The following is a 25,973-nucleotide window of genomic DNA, read 5'->3' as shown; positions in this document are numbered from 1 at the left end:
TAATGCTCCGAAAGAGCAATCCCCAAGCCAGTATACAGGTTGTTCAAACTTCTGTGTTATGTTCAATCGACATCAAAAAAAATTACCACTCTTTTACTAATTCGACAATTTTACGGCAGGGCGACAATGTGGCGAATTAAACGTTCATTACAAAATATGTCGTTATTGGAGAAAGATTATGCGCCGCTGGGCAGAGCGTCAGTAGAAGATTCTACGAAGAGCGAAATAGATGATGTTGTAGAGCTAGGAGAGGTTCAATTACCCTCAAGGCGATGGCGATGGACACAATCGCTACCTTTTCAAGCTTTGCCGTGGATTCTGACTGTGGTATTCATGGTCACCTCTTTCGCTCAATATGAACTCAGAGACAAACCGTGTCAATCCAAAGAATATTCTCTACTTCGCCCAACCGATTTCAGTGCGTACCTTGATGTGGCATAGAAGTGCTATGGAAACTTACCATGTGAGATAATAGAGTCCGCATCATCAGAGATTGAGTTGGAAATAGTGACATTTACTGGAGCTCCTGTCTTTATGGAGAATGGCACATTCCACGTACCAAATCCAGGGAAAACAACATATACTGGCCCCCCTTCTCCTGAGATTGACAACGCATGGGAAGAAATCACAGCTGGCAAGTCGATGTCTTTTTTCGAGTTGGATTAAACTCTTAGAATTAGTATTGCTAACTGTGATACAGGAAGATATTTTCGAATCACTGCCGAAGAAGCCATCGAGGCGTTTGGAAGCGCTTCGGATGTATATTGGAATGACAAAGTGGGTGGTTATATGGCGGGGTACGTGCTCTTTGAACGTTGAACATTTATCAAGTTATACTGATTGTACTAGAATTGACATGTTTCACGCTCTACATTGCTTGGTATGCCTGCCTTAACACGACTTCATATTTCTCAGCTATGTTGAATGAGCCTAATGTCAGTAATTAGAACCGGTTGCGGCAATCATTTTGGCCAGACTATTATCCACCGTCTACGCATCATAATACTGTCATCCATCAAGGTATGCACAAATATTCTAATCCTACCGTTCAAGACATTGCATAGTTCACTAACAGGATATTACTTTTCACTATAGAACATTGCATCGATCATATTAGACAAATGTTAATGTGCTCGGGAGACATGACCTTAATACCTACAGAATGGACGGATTACTTGGGAAGAAACTACGTGAACTCTGATGTTCCACACACATGCCGGAACTTTGCGAAGCTTCGAGATTGGGTAGTCTCGCGGCACAATGGATCAACCATGGTCCCTGAGTCCTCGGTGAAGCACCATGGAAAAAGCCAAGCTCAGTAGTGGCTATAACAGACAAGAGCCTACTATCGAGGGGGGGAAACACAACACACGGCGCCCGTAATGAGGCTGCAAAGGAATGGATAGCAGGTATCAAGACCAAATGTATTCGTAACTGCATGTACTCCGTATATATCGGGTATTCTAGAATTTTGTTTGCGCCCTGCTCGTCTATGCCGCAGTCAAGATTGTTGTCAAAGCGCCCGCTCCCATTGCGAATGCCATTCTCCGTATTTACATCGTCACCCCCTAGACCTCGTTCACAGCCTCCTTCAGGTCCTTGACATCTATTTGCCCTTCCTTTGCCTTTGCGTTTCCGGGGTGGCGGCTGCCCTTGTCCTTAACCTTCTTCTCCTTCTTTGCTGGTGGGGGGTAGGCCTTGATGGCAATCTCCTGCCATTCTTTTGACGCCTGGAACTCTGCTTGGATCGGGGCCAGCAGCTCGTTTAGTGATTTCGTCACGGCCGCCTTGAGGATTTGTGGTGACAGCTATTGAATTGATCAGTATTTGTACAGATCATGAAAACCGACATCACTTGACCATTACGTACCACGTCATTTCTGTAATCTTCGTGCATCTGCGCGATGCTGCTGTAGACCAATGGCTCCAGGCCATCTCTTTCGCGGTCGACGACAAACTCTCTCTTTCCACGCAGAGCTGCTACCGGCAGCAAAACGTATTCGACAAAGGCCAGGATACCGTTTTCCTCAACCACTTTGGGGGCGGCAACGGCCTTGCGAATCTTCTTGGCGACGACATCGGGGGCATCCAAGAGGTCGATTTTGCTGTCTGTTTATCGCATATCAGCATCAAGTTGTTTGAACTCGTGTTGCGCATCCACGAGGGCCTCTTACCTTCGTCACTGGAGCTCATCTTAGCGCCCTTGAGGCCAGGAACCATGGGGTTCATCAAGTGGCATCGCTACAGTATGTATTAGAGACAATTCGATGCGAGCGGTGGTCGGATAATTCGTTGACTCACCTCCTTGTATCCCAGCTTGGGCAGCCAGTCTTTGGCGGCGATGAACAGTTTGCGCTGATCAAGACCACCAAATTGAGCATCCACATCCAGGTACTGCTCATCAAGAACCTGCAAGAGTACTAATTCAGCAACAAGACTCGCCACACGTCAATGTCATGACCACGACGCAACCTACCTGGAGAATGGGGTAGAGCAGACCAGACAGAGGCGCATTGTCCGTCTGTTTGACCACTTCAGCACCGGCCCTCTTGGCATCGTGCTCTGAGATGACAGACGACAGCTTGTAGACGTCCATGATGTATTCGGGGCTCTTCTGGTACGAGCTGCCCTGCACAAACTTGAGCTTCTCGGTCGACACGCCGACGGCCTTGAAGATGGCGGTGATGACGAATCGGTAGAACTCGACGCGCAGCTCGACCAGCTCGATGGGAGCCTTGAGATTGTCGAGGAAACCGTGGATATCGGCGAGGAGGATCGTCACATGGCAGCCGGCGGCGAGGTATTGGGCAATCTTGATGGCGGGAACAAAGTAGCCGCAGTGAGGACGGCCGGTTGTCGCAGTGCCTAAAAAGAAGCGCCAATTGTTAGCAATCACATTGATCCTCCCATCTCCCATCTTTCATCTCCCCAATTCAAACATACCCCAGTAAATCTTGGGATGGCGGCCCTCGTCCAGAATCTTCTCGATAATCTCCGGGTTCAGAATCTCGGCAAGATTCTCGCGGATAAGCGCGAGCTTCTCGGATGCGTCTGCGGCGGCCATGGCGCTTCCCCTTGTGAATTCCTCTAGTACCTGATTTGACGCTTCTAGTTTCTCTCTGTTGGCGGTGGCTGGTGATGCAATTCGCAGTGTCGTCTGTTATCCAACTTTTTTTTATCGAATCTACCAAAATGTCCTTTTATCGCGGGGCAGATTGACTCACTCAGAATGAATGGCGGGGTGGTTTTTTTGCGACTCGGCGATTCATCGGACCGCATCGCAGGTACATGCGAAAAGGTATCTTTTTTTCGCGCCAACTATGCGTATGTAATCAAAATTAGTCATCATAACAATCTTCAACTCTTTCTACTTTGGGCAATTTGAAGATGTCGTGTCTTGCAGTTGTTCGGCATCCGCGGTATCCGGAATAAAACAGTTGATTGCAATGACTCTGTATCGGTCCATATAATGGACTTCATCTCCTATACCGGATCAGTTATGATTCACATCAGTGTGTGCCCATCATGTCTCTGTTCCCTTTGTCTCCTTTGGTCTTCTATACGCTAGGCGGCGAATCGATCTAGATAACTACAGGGTAAGACATGGCATCTCCCTCTCGCCACTCAAGCTCTAAATGCCATTGAACCACTACAACTAGATAAGGAATACCAGATGATAGCATTGGCAACGAGATTTTGATGTAGTTAAGAGGGCCACTAATGACAAACTGATGGGACTTCGTGTATAGTCTCTGTACATACCTAGGAAGCCTACCGGTAATTACCTACGTAAATTATTCAATGCACCTTTAGCCAATTCCTTCTTTCCCCTTCGCCACCTCCCCAGGTTCTCCATTACAGCACAGCTGCCGAAATATCTGCCGCCTTAGTCACTCAAATTAGCTAATGGAGTAGTATTCTCCATGCCGGCATCGTTTTAACCTCACATGGTACTCCATACACTCCATTGCTATTCGCCATGTCTTATACCTCGATCTTCAGCTGTGGGACGCTTCCGGTAACAATCCGGCTTAAAAAAGTAAACTCGGTTCTTGATTACTATTTCATAATGTGGAGGTAAACCGAGGCCGAGAGATGTATATAACTTGCCTTGAGCAAACTGATATTAATCAATCGTCTCATCTATAAACTCCACTGTATTTGATTCACATCATTGATAACATTTCGGTTGCCGAACCTTCTTTATTGTCTACTGTGCTACCATTGGTACCTTTGCTCGAGCCATGGCTTCTGGACATCACGAGTTCCTCGTAGAGGCCGAGTCCTTTGATGACTTCGGCGGCTGGGTCTTGGATTCCCAATTTGAGCTGGAGATGGGGTCACCGTACCTTCTAGCTCATGGCAACGGGACACCAGTGACTGATGCTACAACGACAGTCAAAGTATCAGAATCTGGCAAATACAACATATGGGTTCGTGCCAAGGACTGGGTCCCTGACTATCACCCTGGGCGATTCAACGTTGCTATCAACGGAAAAGTTCTCGCTTCAACGTTTGGAGAAAATAATAAAGATTGGAGCTGGCAATTCGGAGGCCAGATAGAGCTTTCTTCTGGCTCACTAAAGCTTGCGCTACATGACTTGACCGGCTTTTGTGGCCGCTGCGACGCTCTTTTCTTCAGCATCGCCGATACTCCTCCTCCCGAGGCAGCGGATGAGACACAACGCTCGTGGCGAAGACGGCTAAGAGCACTCCCAAATGAGCCTGTTGATGCAGGAACCTTTGATGTCATCGTAGTAGGAGGCGGAGTTCCCGGCATCACTGCTGCTCTAGCATCGGCACGTTTGGGAGAACGTGTGGCCCTAGTTCACGATCGTCCGTTTTTGGGTGGCAACGCAAGCCCAGAGATTGGACTACGCCCACGAGGAAAGGTCGGGCGGCTTGTCGATGAAATTTATGAGCGTCGTGAAAATGGTGATTTAATTGCGCTTCAACTACTCCAGGCCGAGTCTAATGCAACGGTCTTTACGGAGCATACAGTTTACTCAGCCGCAACCGTCAAAGGAAGGATTACCTCTATCGATGCCCGTGATGCTCGGAGCGGACGTGAGATTCGCCTCTCTGCGTCCAGTTTTATCGACTCCTCCGGAAAAGCCATCCTTGGAATCTACGCAGGAGCAGAGACTTTGTACGGACGCGAGTCTAGGGAAGAGTACGGCGAAAGTCTGGCACCTTTACAGGGTGACCAGGCACATCATGGTAACACGTTATTCTTTCGTACTAAAATGGCGTCGTCGCCAGTTTCCTTTCCAGCCGTTCTTTGGGCCACAGCGGTGTCCAAAGAATTCTCCAATCTCTCAGGTCAACTCGTCAAGTATGGAGAGGAGAACGGCCAAGGTCCTCGTATCGAAGACGGCGTTCGTCCAACATCTCGCCCACGCATGCGGAAAGAAATGACGCACTATTGGGAATATGGTCAATTCCTCGATCCTTACAAGAATGGAGAACGTATTCGTGATCATCTCCTGCGTGCCATTTACGGCACCTTCTCCAATGTCAAGCGGTTTGAGCCCGAAAAGTATGCCAATCTTGCGCTAGATTTGGTTGCTTTTGTGCCCGCGCAAGGTGAATTCAGGAGATACAAGGGCGATTATGTTCTTACAGAAAACGATGTCCGTAATCACAAAACGTTTCCCGATGCCGTTGTACAGAACGAAGGAGCATTTTGTCTCCATATCCCTGGTAACAAAGACTATGACTTCCGGCTTCAAGACTGGGAATGGGATGAGCGGGATGGAAAACCTTACGACATTCCATTTCGCTGTCTCTACTCTGCAAATATCAGCAACCTGATGATGGCGGGCAAGCATATTAGTGTAACCCACGTTGCTTCATCAAACACAAAGTTTATGGGCAATGGAGGGCAACACGCTGTAGCTGTTGCGGCAGCTGCCCGGCTGTGCAGAAAATATAAGACAACGCCTCGGGGTATCTGTGAGAAGCATATAGATGAACTGAGGGATTTGATTAACAGAGTCTCGGAAGGCGACGCTCCTATACGATCTAGCCACTTGTAAATTTATACTATACATGCGTTATATGAGCTATTCTGTATGTTATTCAGTGATACCGATCTAAACATGAAAGCTGTCAAACCGAATGATCTTGATAGATCAAGTAGACAACTTATTAACAAACCGTTAAAACTATCAAGAACGGTAGTCGAGAGGAATTCATGAGCTCAGCACTTCATTACGCCTTACATGTCTATGGGCGTTGTTTAGGAAACTGAAAAGCAACATCGGAAATACGGAAAGATACCTTCTACGGAAAGATGTTTCTTACGGAAAGATATTTTGCTGCCATCATCTAATCTCTGATTGGTCAGATGAACTCATCTATCCAGGCCAGGGGACTAGGAATACCAGCGCAACAAGGATCAAGTTAGAAGAGGTAACGCTCAGGCAGCAGGCCATTGTATGTCGGGGGACTATTCTATAAACCTAGAACAACCCACATTAGGAAGCTCTTGTGAGTATTGGTAGGGCAGTAATAGGAACTAGCAGAAGGAAGGGGTGCTAGAGGTGTAGCTGGAATAATTACGCATTACTAGTTGCGGAATGAAAGACCACTTGTATGGATCGGACTTTCGGAGCGCTGCCGCTTTTCCGGGGCGTCTTAGTGCACACGCGTGTAAGAAATCCTCCGAAATGGCGCGGGATTTGTGCCCAAGAACAGAGATTCGGAAAAGCAGAAACTTTTGTGTATCTCCGTGACCAGTAGTTGAGCTTTTCCGGAATTCCGAAGCAGGTTTAGAAGGGGGCGATGCAAAGGCGGCTGTGTTCCTTGCTAGAACTGGAAATAGTGGTGGGATCAGGCTACCGTTCTGGCAGGGTGCTAAAAAGGGTCTAAGATGCGAAGGTGCCAAAGTACATGTAGTAAACAGCACTTATACCAAGGTAAGGTACTCCGTAGTAAAGGGAGATTTCTGGAGAAACTGCTAAAGAGTACAATTGCCACGGTAAACTATCTCAAAAGACGGATAGACATCCAATTCCTTGTAGCTACGACTTTGGCAACAGAAGTAGAATAGCTCCTGAGATATCAAGAGAGTAGAGCGAGAGATATTTGGCACCTCAATGATACTTCATCGGCACCATGTCATATTTTGGAACCATACCAGCAGGGGTTTCGAGAATTTCGCACCGCACCATCCCTGAGCATGTTACGGGTTTCCACCAATTACAGCAGCAGAAGACCGACATATCTACATACAGCTAGCCACCATCAACAACGCTGCTTGTTTCGACACCCACTGTCCGGCTTTCGCTTGCATAGAGCATAGCAAGTGCTAGGATCAAAGGGCGGAACTGAGTTGTTGCCTGGTACTAATGAATGCCAAGATTACCTTTACCTTACTCGGGCAATTATGCAGCTAGGTTAGCTCAGCATCTTGAATTTAGGAACATGGGGTGTAAGTGTGTCAACAACCAGAGGAGTGAGCTAGGCGTCGCAAATTGATAGACAATTCTTTTCCGTCTCTACCTATCCGGAATTTATATACATTCAGTGCTAGTTAGGGCCAGCTCCACACGCGCACCATTCCTGTTTCTTATGCACATTGTGTCTTGTTATCATGCACTTAGAGAACGAATGGCACGTCACCCCATGAGTTGAATGTGCTTGAAGCACTGCCCTTTGGACCTGTGGCAAGAACATCGAAAGGATGTTGAGGGGCACTCTCATTACTGGCCAGCCATGAGCCAGTGTAGAGAGTGTAGTTGGTCCCTGCAATCTTGCCAGAAGCCTTCATGGGGGCTACCTCCGCAACCCATGGGCTTATAGTAGCACTGAAGTTGGAAGGCTGAGGAACGATAAGCGAAATGTTAGTATACTGGTCAGCATTGTAGACCTGAGGCATAAATACTCTGTTAGATACTCCACTCTTATTTAACACGCCGACGCACAATGGGGGTCAATCATACCGCTGCAGTCACATTAAGTTGTTGAAGAGTGACACCGTTGACAGTTTTGGTAGTTTGAGTGCTGAGGCTCATCTGTGGCTGAACAGCATCGGATAGAGGGAATCCGGCGCCTCCATTGTTATAGGTCGTAGTCTTGCCAGTGCCGTCTGTAACGTCAACAGTAAAAGAGGATATGCCTTGTTCAGCTGGAATGTTGATGCTGTAATCAAGATACACAAAGCTTGGGCCGCAGTTAGGATAGTCGCAGGTTGAAGTCGATATGTTTCCAATAACGACAGGCGATGTGGCAGGTAAAGCCGCGCCGGTGCGTGAGACTGGCTTAACCAAGGCCTGGATGCCGCCTCCCAACAGAGTATCGACAATCTGAAAGGTTAGTTTCTCGGAGCTCTCGTCCGCTCTTGTTTGCTGGTACTTACTCTTAAAGTTAGACTGACTGTCAGCGTCTTATCCGCATTGACATCTATGGACCACTTTCTTGGCTTAACGGGCAGGGGTTGAAGCACATCAGTTAGCTTGACACTTGGTGGCACCGTATTGATCATACGTTCCAACAGAGTAGCGCAAGTCTGGGAGAAGAAATCTAGTGATTCAGCCATCTGTGAGATCATATCACCGCCATCAGCGTTGAAAATGCGGAAATCCGACCGAGTTGTCTCATTATGGCCAAATGCAAGTGGATTCTGAGAAATATTGGCTACAAATTCCTTGGCACTGGTTGATCAAAGGTCAGTTACATATCGACGGGATGGGTTTAGGGGAGTATTAGTTGACCACGAGGTGCCAAGGAAGACTTACACCTGGTTGTCGAAATTGCTTGTCGTCGTATCAAAAAAGACCGTATTGTCATTACCGAAAGGCTAAATGGTCAACATTAGCCGCCGCATGCATGAATAATCGCTAAGCCTCTGTTGGTCAAAGGGAGTGGATATACGAACGCCAGTGACTGGAGGGGGCTGTGGGTTCGGCACGATTTCTGGAAAATCCACACCATGCACACCTCCAACGGTATGCCCACAGGCAACAAGGGCGATCATCTCGGTCGTGTTGAAACCCTGCCTCACGAACTTGGCAGTGTGTGTGGCAAGGTCTTCCTGTGGTTCTGGAACACCAGAAGGGCCGGGGCCAGTTGCATCAACACGACCCGCCCTGTAAGGGAGGATGATATTTCCATTTGAGCATCCGCCAACTCCAAAAACCGCCCCCATAGCGAATAGGTCAGCTAACGAGGATCGGGTGGTGTATCTTGGCCGGAAAAAGTCCAATGTTTCTTGGAACCCGGCGCCGGGATTCTCTGGGCGATCTTTTTCGAAAACAATAGAGGCATCTATTCCTCCAGTGCCGGCTTGCACATCTGCCGTGGCCATGTCATGGTATGCGTTTCTGATCCACTCAGCACCAAAACCACGTCCGATGGCGAGGCCACTGGCACTGCAGGGTACAGCAAAGGTAGCAAGGCTGCTTTCAAAAGGGTTCTGTTGTTCGAACAACATCTTCTCAAGCTCGTCAGTTGCTTCATTTGGCCAGACATTGTCGGCGTTGGTGGGAAGCCAGAGCGAGCAGGTGGCCAGCGTATAGGCAATGGTCTTTGTCCAAGCCATGCTTACAATGATGTTTATTAGAAGAGAATTCCCAATGAAGATTTCGAAGAGAAATATGAAAATCCGTCTGGCTCAGTTCTGATCCTTTATAGGAAAAGTTTCTTAAGGAGTGTTTCAACCTGGTACTCAATAAACGAATTACTCGGCCTGGTTTCGAGCTCTCGTGTCTGTCAATGACATGCATTATGATGTGTTAAGCGCTAGGCCCAGCTTCCTATTTCAGTATCATGCCTTTGAAATGAGTATACTGAACATGGTACAGGCTATAAGAAATAAGCAATGTGTCTATTAATGGATGCCTACAACTTACGACCTACCAAATTCGCCCGTGAAATTTGATAGCGTCAGTTTTGAGTCTCAATGCCTTGGGCTATTGGTTGGAGTCTGAGAGTATCAGAGCAACAATAAGCGGTGTGAACAAGGAATATCTGTACACCCAATATAGTCAGTACTTCAAATAGCTTCCTGTTGCAGCGTCATGCTTTCAAGATATAAAATGAACCAATGTGATGTCTATACAACCTACTTGGTTTGTTTGCATAGTCGAAGCCAGGCGTAGTGGAACTCTACTGATAGTCCATATACTTACCGATGGCTTGAAGTGAGTGGGAAAACACATACATAGTGTAAGAGGTTTTATTGAAGAGAGCTCAGGGGTGAAGTTCCTTGAAACTCTAGCCACTTGCAATTATGAGGGTACTTTCATTGGTTACCTAGGGTGGTGTGATGGGAGTCCGCTTTGTTGCCGCAAAGCCGAGAACTGAAGAATTAAAAATATTAAATATTTATTTATGTTTATATGTAACCACTAATAGCATAGTACTCAACGCAATTGACTAAAAACGACAAAGAAAACGACGGTGTTTCATCAGTCTCTTGATCCGTTCCATACTGGTATTGTAAGCAAGCTCAAGCAACAATTCAGAACACCACCCAGAACCCAACCGCCAGCATCCTAATAATACATGTGAATTGAGAAGCACACAAAGGAAAAGTCAAAGAAAGTGTTGTATCCCGTCATTTACTTCTTCTTTCCAGCTCCATTGACGTTGCTCTCTGTCATTGCCCCCTGAGCCGCGTTGAGTCGTCCAAACTGCCACTCAGGAAGAGTGATACCAGTCTGCTCATTGATCGTAGTCATCAGTGGTGGAAGCATCTGGTAGACATTGCGCATGACATCGGTTGATTCCGAGCCGCTACCCTGGTTTCCGGTATTCCAAACGCTGATCTTGGGCTCCAATCCGCGGATAGCGCTGGCGTTGGCCTTGGCGAGCTCGACAAGGGTTCCGTCCTTGATCATCATGTACTGGAGAAGACCAGCTGGACCACCAAATGCAACAGAGAGCTTGCCGTATGCGTCTGCCATTGCCGTGATACCTTCGGCTTCTTTGAGGGTTTTGACAAGGGCAGCCTCAGCGCTCCGCACACTTGCTTCTTGGTTTGCCTCAGCCGTCACACGAACCCTATATGCCTCTGCATCGGCAGCCTTTTGGCTTTTATAAATCTCAGCGTCGGCTGCGCGTTGGTTGGCCTCCTGGTTTGCCTCGGCCGTTACACGAGTCTTGTATGCGTTTGCCTCGGAAGCCTTTTGGCTCTTATAAACCTCGGTATCTGCTCCTCGCTGGCTCGCCTCTTGGTTTGCTTCTGCAGAAACACGAGTTTTGTATGCGTCTGTATCTGCGGCGCGTTGTCCTGCCTCCCAATCTGCCTTTGCCTTTGCGTTGAGTTCATACGCGAGGGCATCCGCGGCTTGTTGTTTAGATTCACGAATGATGGTCGCTTTGACGACATCTTGGGCTCGAAGACGTTCCATTTCGGCTGCTGCACGCTTGACTTCGACCTCGCGCTTCAGATTCTCATCTGTAGATTCAAGAGTGCGTTTGGCGGTGACCCGGGCAATCTCCACATCCCGTGTAAGAGCCGCTTGTTGGGTATGTAACCTTGCCTCTGCCTCTGCGCGCTCGATATCCCTTTCTGTCTTCTGGACCGCAGTCTCAGCATTAATTTTCGCGATCTCGCGATCTTGTTCACCCTTCTTCTTTGCTTCTCCGACGTTACCTCGAAGCTGAGCTTCGGCGACGTCGATTCTTGCCTGGTTGGTTGCACCTTCGTGGGCCTTCTTGGAGAGCGATTCGAAGTAGATGGAATTGGGAGCATCCTTGAGTTCCTTGACGTTCGAGTTGTAAATTTTGAGACCGAACTGCTGAAGTTCACCCTGAATGTTGCGGAAGATGCGTCGCTTGAAAACCTCACGTTCGGTGAAGATTTCTTCCATGGTCATTCCGGACACCAGAACACGCGTCTCACCCTCGATAATGCCCTTGACAATGTTTTCTACATGATCTCGCTCTGCAACTACTCTGTTGCCGCTGTTTGAGCGAGCTAAAAGCATCGCATACTTGACAAGAGCGTCTCCAGAGTCTTCTTGGTGGCCTGTAGTCTCATAATTGTCTTCTCCATCATGTGAGATTGTTTCTGCGGCGACTCCTCCTTTAATGTTGGCCCCGCGCTGATTGACATCAGGTCCAACTGTAAATACAACAGGGAGAGAGAACTGCAGCTTCTCCTTTGTCATTGCCTGGAGGTCCATGGCATAGTCGTGGGGCTGTACACTGAAACGAGTGTATCGCTGAAAGGGCCACACCCAGGCAGCTTTGGTGATTCTAACGGTACGAATACCCATGCCAGTGATGGCAAGGTACTCGTCCGGAGCAGAAATCTTGTAGGACGCCATGGTGACTTGTTGGTGTGTGCTTAGAGAGGATGTGTTTGGATAAGGAGTTGTGAGGGGAAACAATTAGAAAAGCAGCAATAAAAGATGGATATGAGAGATGAAAGAGAAAGAAGAGCAGACAAGAAGAGCAATTTATGTAGATAACAAAGGATTGGTGTAACTTTAAAGGTGAGTTCAAAAGCTTCTTTGTTCAAAGTTGTAGGGGGTGGCTCAGATTGAACAAGATATCTGCGCGCCAATTTATACAATGGCCAATGTGCGCCGAGACGCAGAAACCTCCAAAAGTATGCCCATTGGATTGCCCCGAGAGCTGCTCCCTCGCTTTTCCGCCTCACTATCATTGGCTTATAAGGCAGGGCTGTTTAGTCCAGACAACTCGGTCAACCAGAGGTGGTATGATGCATGGCTCGGCGGTGGCGCAGCGATCTTGATGTTCCAGAAGCTTTCCCCTACAGGACGCCAAGGAACACGAAAGTGAGGCGGATCGCGTCCAATTTGGCAAATGCCGGCGTTGGACTCCTCAGCCGCAGCGGCCTAGTAACTTTTGGCGTGGGCAGATTCGGCTCAGCTTGATGCAAGGTGAACTGTCCTACAGTCCTTGATCATCTGACCGCCGTTTACACAAAGTATAAATTCCATTCTCCATGATTTTATATGAGGGGTTTTTATCTTACCATTTATAGATGGCATTTGCGGGAGTTGCAGATGTGGCATTCATCGACACGATGTGAGTCAATGCGGTATTATATACAAATGAGCCTTGCCTTGGTGAGCTTATGGCGATCATAGTGCAGCAATTTGATTGGATCCATGCAAAGTGCAGGCCCCATTCAGGCGACAATGCATGGGGTGCATGTATGGGGTAAGGGGTATAAGCGGAACTGTACGGAGTAATAAGTTGTGAAGTAAAGTATAATACTAGAGGAGGAGACGTCTTTATTTGTTTTACTTTTGACATTTCCAACAACAATATTGATAAGAGGAGTACGCAAACCAGCCTCTACTAGATCTTTGGCTGCAATACGATGCCGCAATTTCGGCCCTCTTGGCAGCTGAACACAGTATTTCTTTAGTAAGAACCTATCTGTTCAAGCGATACAAAACTGGATGCCTAAAATAAAAAAGGAAAATTAATGAGCAAAGTGAATGTATACGAAATAGAATTAAAAGTCATGTGTAGGACATTTAAAAAAACGACTACAGTAACACCTACTGAAGCAGATAAAGAGTCTTCCGAATAGCATCCTAACGAAGAACGGTCGGTAGGGATCTCGCCAAAGTACCTTGTAATGGGGCAGTCTGAGAATATTATTAGGATATGAGCTATGAATAAGAAGGGGCGGTGGGAAATACCATGGTGGCTAAGCACGAGCTCCAGCTGTTCCATCATATCGTTGAGCCGACGAACAGCGCACCCCTGGAGTCTTTGAGTGCGCTCCTGGAGTCTTTGAGTGCGCTCTTGGCGTCTTCGAGCGCTTCGAGTGGTGGGCATGTTGAGAAAGCTTCGAACACTGGTTGACAAGCGACTGGAGTGATGTACGAAGAGCTTGAGGCGATTGAAGAACTAGGGTGGATGAAGAGGAAGACGTTGAAAGAGGAAGACATTGAAAGAGGAGGATGTTGGAAGAGAAAATTTTAATTGGAGAAGAGAAAGAGAAATATTCTTAATCTACTACATCTACTACATTTACTATATCTATTTTATTTACCACCATCTACTACCATATACTACCATCTATTACCATATACTACCATCTATTACTATATACTACCCTTTACTACCATCTACTATATCTACTAACATCTACTATAACTATTAACATCTACTATATCTATTCAATAATCTCTGAATCATCTTGCTTCACGCGCTAGTTCAAATAGAGGTCTTACGAAATCTCAGATGATGACAGCGACAATGACTCTCCGTATCGCGAGCAGCTTCCAAGTTTAATGTGTGGATCAACTCAACCAGCATCAAAGAAGACCATGACCTTTCTATACTGGGCTCCTGAGTCCATCAGTCTGCTTGACGAGCAGGGGCCTTCTAATGCCGATCAAATGGAAGACGAAGGGTTCCATTGTGCTGTATCTATGTTCTGGGAAAAAGGTTTCCACAACAATAACCCACAAAATAGAAAGAATTTTGAGAAGTTTGTGGAGCAAGCAAGACGTTTCTTTCAATACCCGCTGCAGGGTTCAGGGTCTAACACGCATATAGAAGTATCGGCAAACAACCGACTCAAACGAGGCCGACGGGCGTAAGACAGCGGCCTGAGATAGAATGGGTGGACACGATTTTGGAAGGGCGCCAACTTTGGAGGAGAGAAATGTTCGTTTGACACTACGACATATATGCCTAGCAAGGAGTGGGATGTTAGGCCGGATCTGTTGCTTTCGATTATTGTCTGATGTACTGTGGTAGGCTCTGGGGTGGTGATCTTGGAGCTTGCTTCTGTAAATTTGCGATTTCGAGTTTTTAGCTCTAGTGGGCGAATAAGAATGTCCTTTCATTTACAGTCGAGTGATGCTTGATTAGCAGGCGCTGCTGTGAGAGGTGGGCGGAAACGAGTCACGTACACAAGAGAGACGCAAACGGTCAACGGAGGTGTAAAGGGCTGGAGAGCTATCGGAGATCGGGGTTATGGAAAATATGATGCTCAACTTGTGCGTAATAACGCCGAAGATGTCGATGATCACAGCCTTCCATTGCCCAAACGACGACGAAGGTTGGTTGTTGGTGGGCTAGGCGAACGGAGAATTTGTGTGCCAGCTTTATCATCGTACTTCGTACCTTGCACTAGCGTAAGCCAGACCCGCGTGGTTGTCGCATCCGCAGGGAGGGCAATGTCGTGATTAGTTGGGAGGAAGAACGATGGACGTTGTCAGACAACAATTGGGCCAAGCAGCGATTTGGGACGAGCGAGATCCTAGGGTGGAGGAGCAGTCTAAGCATAGGTAAGAGAGAGGTATCAGAATAGACACCAACTTCAAGGCTACATTCTATCGAGGCGGCTCTGCACGTAAGTAGGGCCAGGTTGTTTTTCTGAGACCCGTGAGACACAGCATGAAACGGACGATGTCAATGGCCGGTGAATCAGTGCCCAGTTCCCGCAAACGCCGTCCATGGGTTCCATTAGTTGGTAAATTGGGTTTACGGAATGAATGGCTGGGGCTTTGTTTTGCAAAGAGATATGCAAAATTTTGGCTCATGACGATGGACTCATTGCTAAGTCCAGTAGAAAGACCAAACGAGGACGTCGACCAGTCAATTCCTGGTGGTACGACCTGACTGGGCATTCATTTCGCAAAGGAAGCAAAGTGTGCAATGTGTGACTGAGTGGTGAATATTGGATATTATTCTGTAGAAGAACTACCATTTCATCACGACTCCTATTGTCCCGTAATAATCCTTGCTCCATAGCTACCCATGTTTTAAATTGATGAATTGTATTCCTGACTGATAACCTCCAGTCTAGGCCTCAGTAAAGCATTCAGAGATACTCATGCTTAGTGAATATGTAGTCGCAAAAGGGCATCGTAGATGGATTCAAGCCAATGTCCAAGAGTCGGCTGAAAGTGTGGAGAGCTACCAGCAACTCCAGTCGTTGAAGGAATGACAAACGACGCCAAACTCGACAGGTCACTTGAGCCTGGTCTAATGGGATCTCTCGAAAGTGTCTGGTAATAGGGTAGCCTAAGAATATGTTTAAGATTTAAGATATAAATAAAAAGAGCAGTAAAAGAAAGTAGAGGTGGTAAAAGAAAGTAAAGGTAGTAGAAGAAAGTAGAGGTAGTAGAAGATAGTAGAAGATAGTAGAAGATAGTAGAAGATAGTAGAAGATAGTAGAAGATAGTAGAAGATAGTAGAAGATAGTAGATATAGTGGAAGAAAGGATAGATACTGAAGGAAAGAGGTTGAAGAACTTGAGGTAGATGAAGAGGAGGATGTTTAAGGAGGAGGATGTTGAAAGAGAAAATTTTAGTTTGGAGAAGAGGAAGTGAAATGGAAGAAAAAAGATTGCTGGAGAAAGATCTCGAAACGCCGCCTACTTATATTATGAAGAGAAGTTAAATAAGAGTGAGCTCAGAGAAAAATGAAGTGCACAAACTTTTTGAACAGTGCCTGGCTACCTGTAGACCGCTTTTAAAACGCCCTGAGTAATATAAACAATAAAGTATAATTAACTTACCAAGGAATTGGACAGTCAAACTATGCTAGCGCTACCCGCTCCATGAGCAGCAGCACATTGTCAAAGAAGTTTATTATGGCTCTAAGCGTCGTCACGATGGCCCTCAAAAAAGTGTCTTCTAAAAGGTAATCCGGAACCAAGAGATACTTACAAACACGTCATTGCTGATAGCTAGGGGAGTACAGACCGGGAGAAATTGTAGTGTTTGAAGAGAAGAAGAAAAAGCTTCATGTCGAGGTCTATATGTAACTGGACGATAGAGGGGCAGATCTCAATCACATCGCGGGAAGATACAACCAAGTCTCATTACCAGTCGTATATGGAGTGAATAAATGAGGACGGTAGATGTGGGAACAAGGCCGAGTCAGATAAATGCCGAATTGCGGTCCTAGCTCGCGAGGACTTCATAGGTAAGAGGCGCCATAGAGATGTGGTTTGTGGAGTATTAGCTCGTATACTCCATGGAAGGTATAATCTAAATAAAGTAAATGAATGGAAGTACAATTTGAAATGAGAGCCATTTCTATGATATCTAGGAAACGACCACGGCAACACCCACTGAAGCAGCCAAAGAGCCTTCCGTATAGCATCCCAACCAACAAGTGCTAGTAACAGTTTCTAAGACGCCCAATTCCCCCCTACAATTTATACATATCGCCCAACCAATCGGCAAGCATTGCAACCATTTCTTTCGTACAGCTGTGTCCTGTGTTCTCCTGTATGAACAGTCTGGGCTCGATGTCTTTAGACGTCATGCTCCCGTTCCGCATGGCACTTCTTCTTTCTAACCATGATGTTGTATACCGTGCAGGTACCAGTTTATCGTACTCTCCATTGCACAGGAACAAAGGCACATCGCTGGGAAATTCTTCGTATATCTTCCTATCGCCCTCGCGGACGAATTCCGCCAATGCGCGCGGCCATCGACGCCGTTGCGACTCGTCCATAAGCTTTTCCAACTGTTCATAACTAACAGTCTCTAGCTCTTCTCCCTTGACACCAAGAGCCGGAGCGTCAATTCCTAGACGCTCTAGTAGGAGAGACGTCAGGTTTGGGCAACCGACAACCATTGCGTAGGCGTCGAACTGGCCGGGCGCAACCGATGCCATACGCCAGGCTGTATGGGCACCTAATGAGACACCCATCATGATATTGTGCATGCGATTGAACTGTGGGAAATACGCTGGCAAAAAGTCGAGGACAAGCTTGAAGTCTTGGGTTGCGCCGGATATCATGGATAGTAAGTCGACGCTATAAAGATAATGCACTGTTAGTAATGCTCAGTTAAAAAAGACAATAGACAACATAAATCGTGTCTTTTCAGTAACCTTGCACAACTTACGCATGGTTTTCATTACCACCTGACCAAGTCAAGTTTGCTTCTGGACTGACCTATTGGGTTCCGCCCTTGTTAGATGTCATCATGGCGGCAAAGGTGGTGAGTTGCACATACCTGGCGATCTCCATGATTCCTCATGTTCATCGTAATGGCAATCATTTCGACTTTCTTCTTCCTGCCATCGGATCTATATCTATGCAAAATCTCATGGGCAATGCCTTCTGTAACTAAGTATGTTCTTGTTCGGTTATGAGCAAGATACAAAACTGCGACATCTACCCCAGACTTTTGTTGAAGTTCATCCAATCCATAGACGTATATAGTGACACCACCGATCGCTAACGATGTTTTGCTTGACCGAGGTGTCGACAAAGGGAGAGAAAATCGCGGCTCCAAGCCATCCGGGGTTGTGCTTGGCGAAGGCAAAGTGTCCGACATCTTGGCGTGCGTTACTGGTGCCTCAAAGTATGAATGAGTAGACGAATGATAGGAGTGCCAAGAAAAATGCACAAATAAATGACCGAACTAAGAGGAGAACCCGGACTAAAAGAGACGTGGCTTAAGAATCCCTTCCTCGTGCCATCTCTATAGACGGATAGACAGCGCCGTGCAGGTATAAGTCGGCAATAACAAATGGAAACAAGCATTTGCCGGGCTCTACTTTTTTTGCCGGAATGCAAGGGGTTCGGCTGCTTGTTCGGCCAGTTCGGTCAACTGTGCCGGTTGGACTCCGTACAAATCTCGTAACGGTACTGTGGTCATCCAACTACGGTAGGATTTGAAGACGTGGAATTCCATTAGCGTAGAAAGAGGCACCTCGTCAGATCTTTATTACATACCTGCCATGAACTGAGATTGTTAGTTGCAAGTCACGATCGTAGCATGTGGAAGACAAAGTGACTTGGTGGATCCAACAAAGCAATGTCTCACCTGGCACTGAGAAGATTTACAACATTTGCAAGTACACTTAAAGCGCAATAAAAGATAGATATTAACAATGATAAATATTAATTATGTGAAGTGAGTTCACATTTACACAGATGTACAATTGATTCCCTCCACTTCCTAGCCAATCGCTTCTTTGCCCGTGTTTCTCAAATTTCTGCAAGGAGATCCCACACGCTCAAAGGATGCTGCTTAAAGAACTCCAAAATAATTGGTGTCGCATTGAAGCTAGCAATGTGGTGGCCAGACACCTGGTTATCAGCATTTGGCGCCGTGCTGGGCCAATCATGTCCGATTACAGCGTCGTAAACGTGCTCAACCAATCCAAAGTTGACTCCTGACCCGTATTTGTAGGATACAGTATTAGATGAGATCGGCGTGGTAACATTGTGGAGGCTCAGCCCGTCTCGTGCAGCCCATTGTTGGATGAAATGCGGGATTGATGGAAGACATTCCTCCTTGCGTGCACCACCCTGGTAGTGAATTGTAGTGTCGTTGCCACCGTGAAACTCCAGGAATGGAATGTCATGACGGCTAGGGTTACATGGGATCTGCACGGTGTCGGCGTCACAGGACGATGTATTGACATAAAAGGCACCAGATACGGGGGCAAATGCTGCAATCCGACTCGACATTTTCTTGTCGCAAGCCAAGACATTGCAGAATCCGGCGCCATCCGACTTTCCGGTGGCAAAGATTCGAGAAGGATCAATGCAATACTGCCCTTGAACATGGTCGAGGATATCTGCGGTGAACTGGAGGTCGTTTACGGTGTCATTCGGAACGCCTTGCCAAAAGTCCTTCGGTTATGTCAGCATCGGCTTTAAATACTGCTTTCAAGCGATCAAATTGCCCTACATTGATGCCCTGAGGATAAATGACGAAAGAATTAGTGTTGAACTGGGGATTGGTTAATTCGTCCAATTCCAGTTGGCTTTCTGCGGTTCTTTCGCCTCCGTGGTAAGACAGGATCGCTGGAGTTGGGACCTCATTATGGTACGTTGGTGGAATCGCGATGAGGTAGTACCTCAACAGCCCACCACTTGTAATCGTCACGTTTGCAACACTACCAGCTGACTGACCATGTGGTAATTTCTTAAGGCATCCTTCTAATGAGATGGACGAAAGGCCTTTAGGTACCACCAAGGCTTCAGCCAAAGCGGCGAAGAATGCAACCTTGAGAGACAACATGGCTAACCAGGGACAATAGAATCCTAATCCGGAAGAGAGAACAATGGAACACTGAATCACACTTTCCACTTACGTCAATTGTCTTAGATTATCTCTCCTTTTATATATAGTCACATTCCAGTTAGAAAATGCTATCCCAAGGGTCCGTCACATTTTCTGGGGAAAAGATGCGGAGAACCCTGGAGAGAAGGGTCCAACTAGACAAATTCTGTCCATGAGAATGCCGAATCTCCAGCTCATGTTTGGTAATTACCGAGTTTACCGGAGTCATATGTTCAAATGGTTCCTCTCACCGTCTATGAAGCTCCATAATTCTTAGGGCTGACTGACAGATGGATAGAATCGGAAGACGGTGCCTCGGTAAGCAGGTTCGAGCCCACGATTGTGTTCTAGAAAGCTGACTATTAGTAAGATAGTCTGTAAACTATAGAGATGACGGAACTGATTTGCCGGACTTATAGGGGTTTTCCATAACTCAAAGATAGCTGAACTGAAGCTTCAACATCTGGCTCAGTAGAGATGGATGGAATAAGTTGAGTTAGTTGAAGCCCATTATGGAGACAATCTGATTGTATTGACATTACTTCTCTTGGAGTTATGGGGAGGGCGAAACCATATTAGAAACAAGTGAGATAGGAATGAACTAGAGTAATTGAACAACTGTTATTGAAGAGAGTATTCGAAACTAGCTAAGTGTTCTACAAGACGTATCTGAAGTCTTTGTTCTGGGTATCAGTAAGATCCTCATCAATTGAGTGTAGACCCATGGGTGTGCCGCTTCGCTTGTCTCTCTTTCTGTTTTCCATACGCAATGCAATAAGAGTAATGGATGCAATCACCACCACTCCACACAAACAGACAAAGCTTCCTACAAATCCCGCGTGATAGATTGGTCCTGGAGATGCGCCAAAGATCACTGGGCCAATGACATTTCCGACGCAGTATCCAACGAAAGTCGAGGCGCTGACAGTGGATTTTTCTAGAAACTTTAGTGAGACGCTGTTTCACACAAGGAATATGCCACGAGAGGGGGAGAAAGCTTACTAGTATGTCCGGCTATGTTTGATGCCGTCAAAGAGACAGCAATTCCTCCAGAGGCAACTTGGACAGCAATGAGGAAAACACCCGCAAACAACAATCCTCGATTACTCCGAGGCCCAAACCAGCAGATGAGAGTGCCAGCAATAGAGATCAAACCGCAGATAATAATCAGCAGGTAACGCATGTTTCTCCACTTCCGTGTGATGTAGCCCGAGAGAAGAATAGAAGTGGCAGTAATCGCTCCAATGGGACATGTTAGAGCCAAAGAATCGAAGTGGTCGAATCCGAATCCATTAATAACAACAGTTCCGAAAGTTCCAAGAGCCCCCGATGGCACACCAGTCAGAAGGACTATGAAGGCGCTGCTGTACAGCTTGTAGTCGCGGAAAGCCTCGAAGAACTGGGCCTTGTTGAATTCGTGGCTTACGGTACCGGCATTATTTCTCTCGAGACGGCGAATGGCGATGTGTCTCTCAGCTTCCGTCAACCGTTTGCTCGTCATGGGGTCATCGGGGAGGAAGAAGAAGAGCACAATGGACCACAAGATGGTGACACCACCAAGAATGAGGAAGATTGGTTTCCAAGAAGGCAGTGAGCCGTGAATCTGGCCCAAGCCGTAGTTGATCAGGGGCGAGATGGCTGTGGCAACTCCCACGCAACTGTACCAGAACCCAGTTCGCAGGGTCTGCTCTTCTCGTGTCCACCAGAAGGTAACCAAGACAGTGAAAGAGGGAGCAACAGCTGACTCGAGGAAACCTAGGAAAAGGCGATTGATCATAATTCCGGCATAGTTGAAGCAGCCAGCCGTGGACATGAGAACAGCTCCCCAGAGGAATGTCGCGACTGACACCACTTTTGATGTCGAATAGCGCTGGCACAAGAACATCATTGGGTATGTACCGACAAGATATCCGATGTAAAACATCATCGAGGCATTGGCGTATTTCTGGTTATTCGTGATTGGCGTCCCGTCTGGCAAATGGCCAACAATCGTGGTGAGCTTCAAGTCCGCATTGAAGTTGAACTGTGTTGCGGCGCTCATGACACCCTTGTCGTAGCTCTGCAGCGTGTACGTCACCATCATAAGAGGAATAATCCTTTACACTTGAATGAGCCATTGATCGCAGAAAAAGGGTAGAAATCACTAAGGTGAAAGTGGTATCATACCAAAAATCGAGTTTCCGAATAAGCCGTCTCTCGTCCTCCGGAGTGAATGTCTCACTGGTGGGCTTCATGTTGGCGGTGTCGTCTTCCATCTTTTCAATTTCTTCAGCCCCATCATGCTTTGTATCGTCAAGTACGTCCATGTCGTGAGGCGCCATAGTCACAGAGTAGCCAGACGAGCGGCTGTTTTGCTGTACAATGTGTGTAAGCATCATTCAGTTCCCGTTGTTGTGGTGATAATGATGTTATATAACGTTCTCGTCGTCGTTCCTCCTGACCCTGTGACACAATTGGCTGACCATCGTTCGGCAAAGTTACCACACAGAGAACACGACAGGGTTGTTGACATCACCCCGCTCTTCTCCGCGATGCTCCGTCATGATGGCCATGCGTGGAGAGAGCAAAGGAGAGAAAAATGCGACATACCGCTAGATGGATCTCGGAACAGAAATGTCTCGGCAGACGTGCGGACAAAGCTAAAAGTCAGATAATAGCCGAATTAGCCGTTCTAGCTCGCGACAACTTCATAGTTCAGGCGCCACAAAGATGGGGTTTGTGGAGTATTAGCTCGTATATCCCATCCGGGGTAAAAGGTAAGCTGGTCGGCAAGAATCTTTTTTCTTTTCTACCGACGGCAAACTTCTTCCCCAGACAAACTCATCTTTTGCCGGCCATGGAATCTGGGGAGAGCTTACATGCAGCTCGGCCCAACAGCAGTGCATGGGGAAGCAGTGGTGGTGCCAGAGTTGCTCCACGGATTCGATCGCGGGTTGCCTGTCAGCCTTGCAATCAGCGCAAAGTTCGTTGCGACGTTGTGCAAACTGGGGGTAATGCGTGTTCAAACTGCCAGCGCGATGGCGGATCTTGTGTGGTTCTTCCGCGCAAGAAGCATCGGTAAGCATTGAAGGACGCTTGATTGAGTATTGCCGTCCTTTTTTGCTCATCAATTGTCCCCTCACAGGCCGCGGAGGAAGAGAGATTCTCAGTTTACGTCGCAGAAAGCAGCTGGAAACAGAGCTGGGATCTCATATAGCAAACCTGCTTCTGGTGGCCTGGTAGATCCACAAGTTGGTGCTATACCAGTTGAAGATCCTCCAGAATACCCTTATAGCGAAACATTTTCCGCATCCATCTCGTCGTCAAGAAACAATGTCATGGGCATTGAGGAAGCCCAGGGCCGATCCGTGACAGAGACTATTTTGCCTGAAGATGGTCCTTTTACTTATATCGGTAAGCACCCCATCGGAATTTCAGCGACAATGACGTGGAAAAAAATCTCACGTCAATAGGTGACAGGAGAGGGCCTCGCCACTCTGTCTATGATCTCTGCCACCCCGAGACTCCTGGAGATGCACGATATTTGCCGCCAGACACGGTCATCTCGTCGTCTCACAAACCGCATGAGCTAGAGTATATGCGCCTTCAGGGTGTCTTCTCTAGGCTGCCGGACGATGTGTGCGACGAGTTAATACGCTGTTACTTCCATCATGTTCACTTCTTTCTACCAATAATCGATGCACCCGCGTTTCTAAACGAGTACTGCAGCAATGGTTCTCGGAATATTAGCCTGCTGCTCTATTGGAGTATTCTGCTGGCTGCTGCAAACGTGAGTTCATGTGAAGACGCAAATTGATGTCGTCGTCTAACCTTTGCTCTCAGTTCGTCGATGCGGATGTTTTACAAAAAGCAGGGTTCTCTTCTAGAAAGGCAATGAAGACTGCCATGTATGAACGCGCCAAGGTGAGCAATCTGGCACTTGGTGATCACAAATATGTCTCGTAAACTGACTCTTGACAGTGTCTCTATGACTTCGATCGAGGGACAGAAAAACTGGTGCTCATTCAGTCCGTCATCCTATTGGGATTCTGGTATACTGACCCTCAGGATCATACTGGCGCCTGGTACTGGATAGGCATTGCAATTTCGCTCTCGCAGAACATCGGACTCCATAGGTCTTCGCGTCTGGGTAGCCGTGTATCGCAGAAGCCTTTGCCAGCGCGAGAATCCCTCATGCGTCGCATCTGGTGGGCGTGCGTAGTCAGAGATCGATGGGTTTCGTTGGCTCGGGGCCGTCCTATGCGCATTCATAGCGAAGACTGCGACACGCCTCTTCCTGTGGTGGAAGACATCATGAATGAATTAGAGTCTGTTGTTGGCCGGGCGCGAAGCAATTTTGTGCCGGTGGAATCCAGAGCCTTGGCCGAGATGTGGATTCGGCTTGTGCGCATTTGCGATACGTTGGGCCACATCTTAAGGGTCCATTATTGTGTGAATGGAGGGATACCCAGTATTACGGAGATTGACAGATATGCGCAAGAGTTACAGGCCTTGGCCCAAGAAGACGCCGTCCCAGTTGACTCCAGTGAGAGTTTGAGCATCAATGGGATCCAAATCGATTTATTGTACCAGTTTGTGCTCCCGTCCAACAAACCTGGCTCATCTACACAGCCACTGACTATTTACTAGAGCTTCAATTGCAATACTCTATCGACCATACGTATTGAATCGGTCTACTCCTCTCCCATCTGGAGCGCATTCACTGTGGCAAAAGACTGCAATGAGCCGAGCCCGCGAAGCTGCATCAAATACCAACGGACTGCTGCAGAGTCTCATTGAAGTGGATGGTATACGATATTTGAAGCCAATGATGTATTAATTTCCTCTGCTATTGTCTAGTTTCTGGAGCTTGTAAACTGATTATCTCTCGCCATAGGATTACCGCGATGATCCCCGCTATGCAGATTCACCTTTACGACTGCAAGTCCTCAAACGCATTGACCCGCGGTCTCGCGGAGAACAAGCTCCAACTTCACATGCTGGTTTTGTCAAACCTGAGAGAAACATACTGGAGCGCCGACGTCACGTATCGACTTTTTGATCGGGCTCAAAACATACTCAAGAAGTCGAATTCCCAAGTGGAAAAACCACCCATCAAGAACACCGACAACAGTCGAGATTCCACGCATCTACAACAATCACAGCCGCAATTGCTTCCACCGACCGAGCCACCCTTGCTTCCGACTCCAGAACCTACCGTCTTGGTAGGTGAACAGCAATATGCAAATACATGGTTCAATGGTTCGCCACAGTTTAGAGACGTTGATCAGCTATTGAGTCCAGGGTTTTACCTTTCTGAGGATGGCTTCTCAGAGTTCCTTCTTAGCTATGAAGACGCCGTTGTCTACGATCCACTTGTCTTGGGATGAAGCAAAATAACTGAAGAGATATTACCGTAATACGCAATCTTGAACTATATTACTATGTATCCTTTAGAACGTCAACTGAGAATACCTCCTACACCCGACTTTACTCAAACGCACACATTATTCACTGACAGGCACCATGAAACATGTGATATCTATGACTCAAGACCGGTGAATTATTGCACAAGTGTTTAACCGCCGTGACTAGGCATCAGCAGTTGGCAGCCGATATTAGTGGAGCGGTGATTTCTCCTAAGCTGCAGATAGCCGCTCAATGACAACATTGAACAAACACAGACGGTTACCTGCATTCCAGGCGGTGACTTTCTTGCAGTGAATTTGACGTCATCTTTGCTGATCGGAAGCTGGTTCACTTGGACTGCATTGAGCCATCGAACATGAAGCGCTTCACTCTTTTCTCTTCACTGCTTCACTCTTGGAGTTTTTTTTCCCTGGAAATGGATTGCCGCTGCCTCTCAATTCTTTTGGACCATAAATTGCAGCGTTCCCCCCCTTCATCTCCTTCCCATCATTATTTCATCGTACTTGAACGAGCAGAGCGGTTCTGTATTCCTTCATGACCCCAAACAGAATGGTCTCCAACTCAAAATTACGATGGCCG

The 25,973-nt window shown here is 47.1% G+C and overlaps 9 protein-coding genes across 9 annotated transcripts; 3 read left to right on the top strand and 6 right to left on the bottom strand.

The window, feature by feature from the left end:
• Window positions 1-60: 60 nt before the first annotated feature.
• V8C40DRAFT_253301 (oxidase ustYa family protein) lies at window positions 61-1,368 on the top strand. The gene is made up of 6 exons (XM_083217582.1): window positions 61-418; window positions 476-634; window positions 701-797; window positions 850-880; window positions 948-1,020; window positions 1,096-1,368. The coding sequence occupies exons 1-6, from the start codon at window positions 127-129 to the stop codon at window positions 1,320-1,322; spliced, it is 879 nt and encodes a 292-aa protein (XP_083069866.1). The 5' UTR covers window positions 61-126; the 3' UTR covers window positions 1,323-1,368.
• V8C40DRAFT_253299 (tyrosine--tRNA ligase TYS1) lies at window positions 1,213-3,220 on the bottom strand. Its single transcript, XM_083217581.1, has 6 exons — window positions 2,944-3,220; window positions 2,477-2,865; window positions 2,302-2,409; window positions 2,175-2,241; window positions 1,871-2,109; window positions 1,213-1,808 (listed from the first exon to the last, which is right to left on the bottom strand). Exons 1-6 carry the CDS (start codon window positions 3,062-3,064, stop codon window positions 1,569-1,571), a joined length of 1,164 nt encoding a protein of 387 aa, XP_083069865.1. The 5' UTR covers window positions 3,065-3,220; the 3' UTR covers window positions 1,213-1,568.
• Window positions 3,221-4,244: 1,024 nt separating this feature from the next.
• Window positions 4,245-6,038, top strand: V8C40DRAFT_281738 (FAD dependent oxidoreductase domain-containing protein; the record flags this gene model as incomplete). Its single annotated transcript, XM_083221668.1, has 1 exon — window positions 4,245-6,038. The coding sequence occupies one exon, from the start codon at window positions 4,245-4,247 to the stop codon at window positions 6,036-6,038; it is 1,794 nt and encodes a 597-aa protein (XP_083069864.1).
• A 1,472-nt stretch (window positions 6,039-7,510) lies between these two features.
• On the bottom strand, window positions 7,511-9,786 carry V8C40DRAFT_281736 (heme peroxidase). Its single transcript, XM_083221667.1, has 5 exons — window positions 8,882-9,786; window positions 8,742-8,803; window positions 8,363-8,657; window positions 7,947-8,309; window positions 7,511-7,873 (listed from the first exon to the last, which is right to left on the bottom strand). Exons 1-5 carry the CDS (start codon window positions 9,542-9,544, stop codon window positions 7,604-7,606), a joined length of 1,653 nt encoding a protein of 550 aa, XP_083069863.1. The 5' UTR covers window positions 9,545-9,786; the 3' UTR covers window positions 7,511-7,603.
• A 552-nt stretch (window positions 9,787-10,338) lies between these two features.
• On the bottom strand, window positions 10,339-12,613 carry V8C40DRAFT_253293 (uncharacterized protein). The gene has a single exon (XM_083217580.1). It carries the CDS (start codon window positions 12,276-12,278, stop codon window positions 10,566-10,568), a length of 1,713 nt encoding a protein of 570 aa, XP_083069862.1. The 5' UTR covers window positions 12,279-12,613; the 3' UTR covers window positions 10,339-10,565.
• A 4,493-nt stretch (window positions 12,614-17,106) lies between these two features.
• On the bottom strand, window positions 17,107-18,245 carry V8C40DRAFT_269043 (alpha/beta hydrolase family protein; the record flags this gene model as incomplete). Its single annotated transcript, XM_083220032.1, has 3 exons — window positions 17,107-17,719; window positions 17,811-17,860; window positions 17,922-18,245. The coding sequence occupies 3 exons, from the start codon at window positions 18,243-18,245 to the stop codon at window positions 17,107-17,109; spliced, it is 987 nt and encodes a 328-aa protein (XP_083069861.1).
• Window positions 18,246-18,901: 656 nt separating this feature from the next.
• Window positions 18,902-19,943, bottom strand: V8C40DRAFT_269042 (CE1 family esterase; the record flags this gene model as incomplete). Its single annotated transcript, XM_083220031.1, has 2 exons — window positions 18,902-19,552; window positions 19,611-19,943. 2 exons carry the CDS (start codon window positions 19,941-19,943, stop codon window positions 18,902-18,904), a joined length of 984 nt encoding a protein of 327 aa, XP_083069860.1.
• Window positions 19,944-20,641: 698 nt separating this feature from the next.
• V8C40DRAFT_269041 (major facilitator superfamily domain-containing protein) lies at window positions 20,642-22,306 on the bottom strand (the record flags this gene model as incomplete). The annotated part of the gene is made up of 3 exons (XM_083220030.1): window positions 20,642-20,922; window positions 20,988-22,081; window positions 22,152-22,306. 3 exons carry the CDS (start codon window positions 22,304-22,306, stop codon window positions 20,642-20,644), a joined length of 1,530 nt encoding a protein of 509 aa, XP_083069859.1.
• Window positions 22,307-22,547: 241 nt separating this feature from the next.
• V8C40DRAFT_253288 (Zn(II)2Cys6 transcription factor) lies at window positions 22,548-25,482 on the top strand. The gene is made up of 7 exons (XM_083217579.1): window positions 22,548-23,042; window positions 23,110-23,378; window positions 23,438-23,754; window positions 23,808-23,888; window positions 23,946-24,556; window positions 24,615-24,797; window positions 24,862-25,482. The coding sequence occupies exons 1-7, from the start codon at window positions 22,564-22,566 to the stop codon at window positions 25,352-25,354; spliced, it is 2,433 nt and encodes an 810-aa protein (XP_083069858.1). The 5' UTR covers window positions 22,548-22,563; the 3' UTR covers window positions 25,355-25,482.
• The last annotated feature ends 491 nt before the right edge of the window (window positions 25,483-25,973 follow it).

The sequence above is a fragment of the Trichoderma camerunense genome, assembly GCF_050948025.1.
Source record: "Trichoderma camerunense strain CBS 138272 chromosome Unknown V8C40scaffold_17, whole genome shotgun sequence".
In the NCBI taxonomy this organism is placed as follows: domain Eukaryota; kingdom Fungi; phylum Ascomycota; class Sordariomycetes; order Hypocreales; family Hypocreaceae; genus Trichoderma; species Trichoderma camerunense.
The sequence above is the reverse complement of the archived record's forward strand: the minus strand, read 5'-3'. Positions and strand labels throughout refer to the sequence as shown.